Raw genomic sequence first — 10351 nt, 5'->3', positions numbered from 1 at the left:
TTGAAGTCTTAATTGTATGTATTCTTCACAATAAACACTGCTTGCTGTGGAGAGCCATTCCTAAAGGACAAGGCCAGCTCCTCAGTTGGTGTAAAAAATGGAGTTATGCCATTATATACTAAATGTGGATCTGGGCCCCATATACAGTGTGGAAATACTCTGAATCTAGAATACAAAGAAAATATTCTACCCAGTGTAAACACTAAAGATGGATTGTAATGACAAACTGAGAAGCTATCATTCGCTCAGTTTTAAAGTGAGGAATAATGGAAGTTATTCATTCTTCATTTTATTTACTAATATCAACATAACAACGGCCATACTGGGTCAGACCAAAGGCCCATCTAGCCAGTATCCGGTCTTCCAACAGTGGCCAATGCCAGGTGCCCCAGAGGGAATCAGGCAAACATCAAGTGATCCATCCACTGTCGCCCATTCCGAGCTTCTGGCAAACAGAGGCTAGGGACACCATCCCTGCCCATCCTGGCTAACAGACATTGATGGACCTATCCTCCATGAATTTATCTAGTTTTATTTTTAACCCTGTTATAGTCTTGGCCTTCACAACATCCTCTGGCAAAGAGTTCCACCAGTTGACTGTGTGTTGTGTGAAGAAATATTTCCTTTTGTTTGTTTTAAATCTGCTTCTTATTAATTTCATTTGGTGACCCCTAGTTCTTGTGTTATGAGAAGGAGTAAATAGCACTTCCTTATTTACTTTCTCTACACCAGTCATGATTTTATAGACCTCAATCATACCTCCCCCCTTAGTCATCTCTTTTCCAAGCTGAGAAGCCGTCCCATACCCCTAATAATTTTTGTTTTTCTGAACCCTTTCCAATTCCAATATATCTTTTTTGAGATGGGGTGACCACATCTGCACGCAGTATTCAAGGTATGGGCGTACCATGGATTTACATACAGGCAATAAGATATTTTCTGTCTTATTATCTATCCCTTTCTTAATGATTCCCAACATTCTGTTCACTTTTTTGACTGTTGCTGCACATTGAGTGGATGTTTTCAGAGAACTATCCACAATGACTCCAAGATCTCTTTCTTGAGTGGTAACAGCTAATTTAGATCCCGTCATTTTATATGTATAATTTGGATTATGTTTTCCAATGTGAATTACTTTGCATTTATCAACATTGAATTTCATCTGCCATTTTTTTGCCCAGTCACACGGTTTTGAGAGATCCTTTTGTAGCTCTTTGCAGTCTGCCTGGCCTTAACTATCTTGAGTAGTTTTGTATCATCTGCAAATTTTGCCACCTCACTATTTATCCTTTTTTCCAGATCATCTATGAATATGTTGAATAGGACTGATCCCAGTACAGACCCCTGGGGGACACCGCTATTTACCTCTCTTCATTCTGAAAACTGACCATTTATACATATCTTTTAACCAGTTACCAATCCATGAGAGGACCTTCCCTCTTATTCCATGACAACTTACTTTGCTTAAGAACTTTTGGTGAGGGACCTTGTCAAAGGCTTTCTGAAAATCTAAGTACACTGTATTCACTGGATCCCCCTTGTCCACATGCTTGTTGGCCCCCTCAAAGAATTCTAGTAGATTGGTGAGGCATGATTTCCCTTCACAAAAACCATATTGACTCTTCCCCAACATATTATGTTCATCTATATGTCTGACAATATTGTTCTTTATTATAGTTTCAACCAGTTTACTCAGTACTGAAGTCAGGCTTACCGGCCTGTAATTGCTGGGATCACCTCTGGAGTGGTTATGTGTTAATAGCAAGATTGTATGATAGTTAAACAAACTCTAATATAGTAGTAAGACGTAGGCTGGGATTTCTCATATGATGATGAAAAAGAATTTCTGGATCACAGTCTTCCCCCAGTTCTAGACTTAATTTTCATGTTTGGCCACAAAGCCATCAAAAAATTTGGCACAGTTGACAATCTCCACTCAAGAGAATCTCAGGACAGAAACAACAGAGGTGCTGTAGGGCAGAATTCAGGTGTATTAACAGAACTGTGTGGATTTGTCCCTCATTTTCATGATTGCTAAAATTCATAAATAAATAAAAAAAATTAAAACAGAATATTTTAAAATATTTAAACCATTTAGGAAGAAGATCTAATAGGCATCTTGGTCACTACAAATGCAAATACAGACTACAGTGTAAATCTGAATTGCCATGCTAGGCCAAGCTTATTTTATTACATACATTCTGCATTCTAAGTACTAATAAGTTCATAATGTAAACATTAAGCATACAGAGTTAAAATTCAAGGCCACAATATTTTTGATTGTCCCTTTTTTGTGTCTTTGGTTGGCCGAGATCAACTCGTAGTGTATAAATGCATAAGTTATATAATTATTATATAAAAAGGAAAAAAATAACATTGACTTGTATACTTCATTCTGACAAACGCACAGCGTTCGCGACTCGAAAAAGAAAAACTGGCGCCCGCCTCACAAAAATACTTACATGATATCTGATTTTGGCAGTTGGGGGTTGTCTCTTACCTTAAACCAGTAGAAAACAAACTCCCTTAATAATGAGGAGGTCCTAAATGTTACTTTTAAATATCAGACAATTCCAGTTTTACATTTTTTAAAGAGATGCATATTCTGATTTCTGAATTCTACTGCTTTTCCCTTTCTCCACTTTAAAAAAAAATCAAGTCTATTCCTTCTATAATACTGGGAATGGTATAATACTGATCAAAATATTTCTCAAATCCAAACAAGTAATTCTTTATAGTCCCAACACTACCAAGTTTTCAGTCTCTTCAATATCTACTGGTAAAGAAGTTTCTTTTCTCCCATTCTCATCTTCGTCCTCCTCTTCCTCCTTTCTACTTCCTGTATCAGATGCAGGCCCTTGATCTACAATCATACTCTTGCCTTCCAGCACATTCTCAATTCCAATGTTTGGCTCAGGGTTCCTGTAGTATTGTCAAGGAATCTTAAAGCTTGGGTTGTCTTCACAGTTTGAAATAGCTGATACCTTTACAATGAATGGAATGCCTTTTGAGTTTAACCAAAAACAATGCTGTTGTATTCGAAATCAGCTTCCACACTCAACCAGTCTTTTTGATATGTTTCCATTTTTTTAAATACAGGTGGTTTTTTTTGGTTTGGGGTTTTTTTTGTTTTGTTGTTTTTTGTTTTTAATGAATTCATATACTGTATGTTAGGTCACTATAGAATGATCCTTATATTGCTGTAGTATAGTCCCAGTTTGCATTAGCAAGATATCAAACTTTACACAGAAGCTTATCAACTTTTTAAGACCACTTTCTTTTGTAGGTTGTCCTTATCATTTCATGCTTTTACCTACAACAGTCTTTTGTTGTTTGGTCCACAGATTCGATGCCCATATACATTACATTTTAGCATCTTTATACTTCTTGAATACTTTCCCTACTACAAAGAGTCTTTTTGACATTTTCCCACAAGTCAAACTTTTTCATGTCTCTTTAGGCATTTTTAATTCATGTTCTCCAATATAGTTCATCATAATTAATTGGGTACTATATTCCATGGAGAAGTGTCTCTTATTTTTTTCCTACTTAGTAGTAGGTGCCAAGGTGAGAAGGCATATGGGTGGCTGGAAGCCTAGTATTAGGGTAGATACTTCCAGTTGGTGAATTCCAGTATGTAGTAGGGGCAGCAAAAAAGCTGGAGGAAGTTACAGGTAAAGCAGGAGGATGGGGAGCTACAAAGTTCATCTTCTGAGGGTGTGCATGGTAGGGGCTCATGTAGGGTAGGTCTGTTGGATACTTATACATGGATGACTCTGGAGGATGAGGCTGGAGGGCCTGAGCTATTCCATGGAAGTCAAACTTGTAGGCATAACGCTTACCATGGACTTTAGTCATAATATTTTTGTCATAGTAGTAACGGAGTGCACGACTGAGTTTGTCATAGTTCATGTTGGGTTTGCTTTTCCTTTCTCCCCAGCGCCGGGCTACTTCATCAGGGTCAGTCATCTTGAACTCTCCATTGGTGCCCTCCCAGGTAATGCAATTGGAATTGGAGCTATCAGACAGAAGTTCCAGCAGAAACTGCCACAGTTGTATCTGTCCACTCCCTATGGTTGGGGGGGAAAAAGTGAAGAACCAATGACTAATAACATTAGAACATCAACACTTCCCGACTTTCACATATGAAATCCAAGTGCATTTTCACCACAGATCCCTAATTAGGAAATGTTGCAACTTCTGCTCCTGTCTCCCAGTCTAACTAGTGTCTCTCTCTCTCAAAAAAAAATTAAAAAAATCTGCACAGCAGGGGCCATAATTTAAAGTATTGTTTTCCTATTTTGACAGGTAAAATGCCATTATGTGCATATTTAATAATTATCTCATGTCATTTACTTTGGAAAATTGATGGTGAAATAATACAAGACAGATATAGGAAACTAATCTCTAAAGTTCAGGACAAATAGCTTTCACTTGCATAATAATTTTCTTGTTCGCACAATATCATTTTGCAACTAAATTTTCTCCATTATGGAATAAACCTACACAAAATGGAGAAGTTTAAAGAAAGCTGGATCTTTTCCAAACCATATCACCCATTTCCAATAGTTAGGGAAATGTAAAATGGAAACTCATTAAATTGCTGTTGCATTGCATCTGACTGCACTGCACAGCATTTGAGAAAACAATTAAAAGGTCTATAAAGTGAGTTCTTGTAATTGTTCTCTGTCAAACAGGAGTGAAAATGACTGCTGAAGTTACGGTTCCAAAAACTGGTATTTCTCCCTTTTTTGGAAATTAAATCTTAAAGAGAAAGAATTTGTGTTGTTTTTGACAACTTTGCAGTAGGTCTCTACACAACATTATAAAAATAAAATACGAACCTTTTAAACAGTTGGCAGTAGTGTTAGATAGGTCCTGCCACCAATATTAATGTAAAAAAGTAGTATTTTATGACAAAGCAGCGCTGATACTCTGTAACAGATTTCAATGCTCTGTATATTGCAGTCGCAATGTCAGCAGAATTTGCCAAACAGATTTTTGGTGCTAACTTCTAAGTACTCTATATCTCTGTCCAAAAATTAGATTTTTTTTAAAAAGCAGATATGTGGGGCTAATAAATGAGCATTTTTTAAGAAAGTTTATAAGGGTGGACTATCATATCAATCTAAAGTCACATCTGAAATATATTAGCAGTTTATACTTCAGTGCAACTGAAACTTTTATTCTTTTAAATGATATTTCTGCAAACTGTACTTTAATGAATTTCTTCTGTTCCATTAACATGATTAAATAAACAAACAAACAAAAGAATCCATGGTATGAGCAAAGCACGCACTTTTAATGCATGAAATATAACTAGAGGATTAGAGTTTGAAAATCAATAAACAGTCCAGCACTGGACAAAACACAAATTTCTGAATAAACAATCCAACATATGTTTTAATATAAACACTTGCCTTCCAAATGTAATATATAGTCATATGAAAATAAATGGTTTCTGTCAATTTCCTTTTAATGAGAGAGTAATTTCACCATTTTATAAATACACAAAACTTGTTAAAGTGCAGGAATAATAGTTTATAGAAATTCCATACCCGTGGCTTTCCTCAAATGTTAACATGTATCTCTATCCAGGGCATATCACATTAGCTCTTTTCACAATGCCATAGGCACAAGGCTAGCAAAAAGCCAGTTGATGCTATATGTGCTACGCTGGGATTTGCAAAGGAGTTTAAGGGAGTTAGATGCCCAACTTCCAATGAATTGTAATGGGATTTAGACACCTAACTCCCTTAGCCCTCTTGAAAACAGCGGTAATTCTCATTTGTTTTTTTATGGAATACAAAAATCTTTATCTTAAAATGCAAACTAAACTATAACTTTGTTTGATGTAACTATACCATACAGCTAAATGTAAGGGAAAAAGAACCTTTAGTGTTGAAATACTCCTAACCTAAACAGGTCACAACAATATCATCAAAAGAATCATCACGATGATTCAATCATTTTTATAGAAAGAAATCTTACTAACAATAGGAAAAGGGAGTAGAGAGAAAGGAGCATTCCACCCTTTGGCTGCTAAAGAAGGGGTAACAGTATTTGGCATATGCATTGCTAGTTTATCTCACTTATATTGTTGTAAAACCAGACTGACTACAGTGGAGTCAGATTAACAATTAAATCAGTCCGGTCCACAGTATATCAATAACAGTTTACCAGGAAGCTCCCTCACCTTCTCCCCCCGCCCTCGCCTTTTAATATTATAGGCCATAGTTCAGATTGTGTTCAATAAGATATTCCTGGATGGAATGCCATATTTAAACAAAATCTTCTGATTTTTCTTGGAACTATAGCCTGCTTTTTTCAAGTGGGAGAATGTCTTTGAGACTACTAACCCAGATGTTTCTTTGCAGAAGGGATTCTGCTTTCCCATTTGCTCCCATTTACTGCTTGTCAGTTCATAAAGTTATTTGTTTAAAAGTCTCTTGTATTTGTCTAGTCTAGTATGTGCCATCATTTCTGCAAATAATAAAATCAATGTCAAAAAGAAATGCTCACTTAGTGGTTTTACTTGTGATATGAACCACTCAAAACCAATATTTTTGTAGCTGAGGACATCCTGGGCCAGATCCTCAGTGAGGGTAAACTGGATGTTAAGCTTCACCAGCTGAGGATCTGGTCCCATGTATAGAACATATGAATGAAATGAACTGCCATTATTTAATATTTTGGATAGCATTTTTAATGGATTAAATAGATTTCTAATAATAAAAAACACAGTTTGACTATGTGGACAGGATCTAGGTCACTGGAGAAATCTGTCACGTTAGACACTGGTCAAATATTCACTGCTCTCTCTCTTCCTTTCTAATCTAATAATGGGACTAATTTTACTTGCCTTGTTCTCTTTGGATGAAATTCAACCCTGTGTAATGGGCCACTGCAAGTCCAATGCACTGCTTAAATCCCACTTAAACCCTCAAAATAAAGCTTAAGTACTGCATATGCCTTGCACTGACCCTCTTTGAATCAGTAAGACTATTCATATGATTACCAATCTTGCAATCCACTAGGTGCCATCAGCATCCACTGATTAATTCCTATTGATTTCAATGGGAGCTGAGAATGCCCACTGCATTGCTGAACCTTGCCTTCAATCTGTAACAAGTGATAGAGATAAAATGTAAAATTTGAAGAAAAATCATCCCTCAGGCAGCAAAACGCCTTCTCACCTGGATTTGCAAGACGGCTGCTGGTTGGTCCAAGAATCTGATATGGATCTAAAAAAATATGGACAAAAGAAACAAATTAAAAGGTTGTAATTACATAAAATCATTTTTGAAATTCCGGTGTTATTACAAAAGAGGCAAAAAACCCTACTTCAGAGTCTTTTTAACAAGTTGCAATATTCTGCATTTGTTTGCCAACAAAAGGACTATTAAAAACAAAGTGAAATTATCACCCAGTTGTTTTAAAATGATAATTGATTTACTTCAGAACATTATTTTCTTGTGTTCTGAGTTCATTTTAATGAAAAGTGTTTTTAGAATAAATTCTAAATGGCAAAACAAAGGACCAGATTTTTAAAACATGGCCAGAATTGAGTGCACACCAATATGCATACACACCTCTTTGCACATGTAACGGTCACGGATACATACACAAATGCTCAGTCCACCCTAAGGATCTGCAAACTGCGTGGTATCACATGAGATCTCCCTGCCCAAGTCCAGGGGTTAAAGTACATTGAAATAGGAAGGCACCAGCCAAGGCGAAAGAAGAGCTGTTGAGGGAGTGCAGCTTATCCAAAGCAAGGAGAGGAGGGCGAGGGCCCGTCTAGATTTAGCAGAAAAGGAGGAGTTGCCCCCTTCCCATCCTTCCTTACTTTAAATCAGTGACACTCAGACTGAGGTTTGCGAGCCACAAGTGGCTCTTTAATGTGTCTCCTGCATAGGGTGACCAGATAGCAACTGTGAAAAATCGGGACAGGGGGAGGCAGGTAATAGGCGCCTATATAAGAAAAAGTCCCAAAAAACAGGACTGTCCCTTTAAAAATGGGACATCTGGTCACCCTACTCCTGCATCTCTTTGCAGCACATGATATTAAAACAATGTGTGATTTAATCGTTAACCAATCTAAGTTATTAACCAATCAGGATGCTTTTACTATGTTATTAGCCAATTGTAGTTCATAAGATAATAATACTTGGTCAATCATTTTGCTGTGAGAATAATATATGTGATGCTGTCTAGCAGTTGCCAGCTCAAATCAGAGCCATAGGCCAATTCGCTTTTGTGTGAATCTCAATGAAACATTATGTGGGCTAGTAGGCATAGGCCAATTCACTTGTTAGACTAGAACAAAGGGGGTTGTTATCACAAACATTTACATAGCATATGCCCTGGTAATTACATTTGCTTTAAATTAATGAAAACTAGTGAAATGCTAATGTTATTGTCTTCACTTATCTATAACCAGTTCTTGGCTATTACATTACATATATCTTATGTATACCCTATAATTAGATAACCTTAGATTTAAGTGTGTGTTAATGTTAAAATGTTTGGTGTGAACTTCGGGAAAACTAATGAAAGATTGTTATTTGCTGTTGCTCCTCAAAGAAACATTGTATATGTTAATGAAGGACTTAATGGCTGTGAATGAAGAAGCTTGTTCACTTCAAAGCCAGGGCCATTAAGTAACAATGGGAATTCACAGACTGTCTGCATTATTTATTCTTTCTCTAAGGAAGGACTCACATGGGTGAAGGCACCTGTCAGATTGTCTTCTGGGTGAAGGATCTATGGCCTTGGCTACACTGGCGCTGTACAGCGCTGCAACTTGCTGCACTCAGGGGTGTGAACCCCCCCCACCCCCGAGCGCAGCGAGTACAGCGCTGTAAAGCGCCAGTGTAATCAGAACCTGCAGCGCTGCAAGCGAGCTATTCCCCTCGGAGAGGTGGAGTACATACAGCGCTGCGAGAGCTCTCTTGCAGCGCTGGCGGCGCGACTACACTTGCGCTTCACAGCGCTGCCGCGGCAGCACTGGGAAGTTCCGAGGTTAGCCAAGGCCTATAACAGGGGTTCTCAAACTGGAGGTTGGGACCCCTTAGGGGGTCGCAAGGTGATTACATGGGGGGTTGCGAGCTCTCAGCCTCCCCCCCAAGCCCCGCTTTGCCTCCAGCATTTATAATGGTGTTAAATATATAAAAATCCTTTTAATTTTAAGGGATTGTCACACTCAGAGGCTTGTTATGTGAAAGGGGTCACTAGTACAAAAGTTTGAGAACCACTGATCTATAAATACTGGTTTAAGGGAATGATCCTGCATCTCTGAACTATTTTGGATTCTAACAGGGTGGAATACTGAACAAGTGGACAGAGATGCCGGAATTACACTGGGCAACCCTGAGGAACTTTTGGAAATCTAGCAAATTACTACAACTCTCTTAACATTTTGGACTTACAAGCTTTGACTCACCGGTTAATGAATTTTATCTGCTTTAACCTCTCAATTACTCTCATTTCTTTTCTTAGCTAATAAACCTTTAGTTGGTTTACTAGAGAAATTGGCTTCAGCGTTGTTTTTGGTGAGATCCAGACTACCAATTTGACTTGGGGTAAATGACTGGTCCTTTGGGGTAGGAAGTTACCTAATGTGATGTGGTATTTGGCATACTGACCAATATCATAAAGTCTAGTTTGTCTGGGTGGCAAAATGCACTGGAGAGCCTAAGGGAACTGTTTGTGACTCCATGGTAAGACTAATATAGTAATACAGGAATGCACATTTATTACTGTCTTGGTGAAATCTATTATAGAACATACCACCAGTTTGGGGTGTCTGCCCTGTTTTCTGACAGTCTGACTTGAGATTGACACACTCAGTTCTGAGCCACATCAGACAGCGTGTCAATAGTTTAAACCTGCAAATGACCCATGTCCCACACTACATATAACAAAGTGACAGATCCTGCCCTAATGGGCCGTGGCCTCTATTTCTGTGTGACCTAGTTTGTTTCACATCACTCGTTTTTGTGCACTATTTTTGCATAAACAAATAGCAGAATTTACGAATGCAAAGCAAAACCTTCAATGTACAAAAATAGCATCCATTAAGTGCTTTGCAAGTGCATAGCTGAATGCATGCAATGGAGGTTGGGTTGAATTGCCTATGAAAATTTGATCCATGCTTGGGATTTTCAAAGAAGCCAAAGGGAGTTAGGCACCCAGCTCCCATAGCATTTCAATGGTTCTTGCATGGAATTCCTTTAGGCTCCTTTGAAAATCCCAGTTCAAATCAAGAAACAAACGGAAAAGGGATTCTGTTCCATAAATACCAAAGCCAAAACTAGAGGGCAGCAGAAGAGCTTCAAGTCCTTCTCAA

The 10351-nt window shown here is 37.9% G+C and overlaps 1 protein-coding gene across 4 annotated transcripts in view; it reads right to left on the bottom strand.

Annotated features, from left to right (window-relative positions):
• Window positions 1-2153: 2153 nt before the first annotated feature.
• The window catches only part of LOC112117824 (ETS transcription factor ERG), a 207509-nt gene continuing 199311 nt past the window's right edge, over window positions 2154-10351 (bottom strand). For all 4 annotated transcript variants that reach the window (XM_024215903.1, XM_024215902.2, XM_024215905.2 and 1 more), the window contains 2 exons: window positions 7197-7244; window positions 2154-4070 (listed from right to left, as the gene is read on the bottom strand). In XM_024215903.1, the coding sequence (XP_024071671.1) occupies window positions 3550-4070; window positions 7197-7244 (569 nt within the window). In that variant the 3' untranslated portion in view covers window positions 2154-3549. The remainder of the gene's footprint in view (window positions 4071-7196; window positions 7245-10351) is intronic.

The sequence above is a fragment of the Terrapene carolina genome, unplaced genomic scaffold, assembly GCF_002925995.2.
Source record: "Terrapene carolina triunguis isolate 2854851 unplaced genomic scaffold, T_m_triunguis-2.0 Scaffold31, whole genome shotgun sequence".
Lineage (NCBI taxonomy): Eukaryota > Metazoa > Chordata > Testudines > Emydidae > Terrapene > Terrapene triunguis.
The sequence above is the reverse complement of the archived record's forward strand: the minus strand, read 5'-3'. Positions and strand labels throughout refer to the sequence as shown.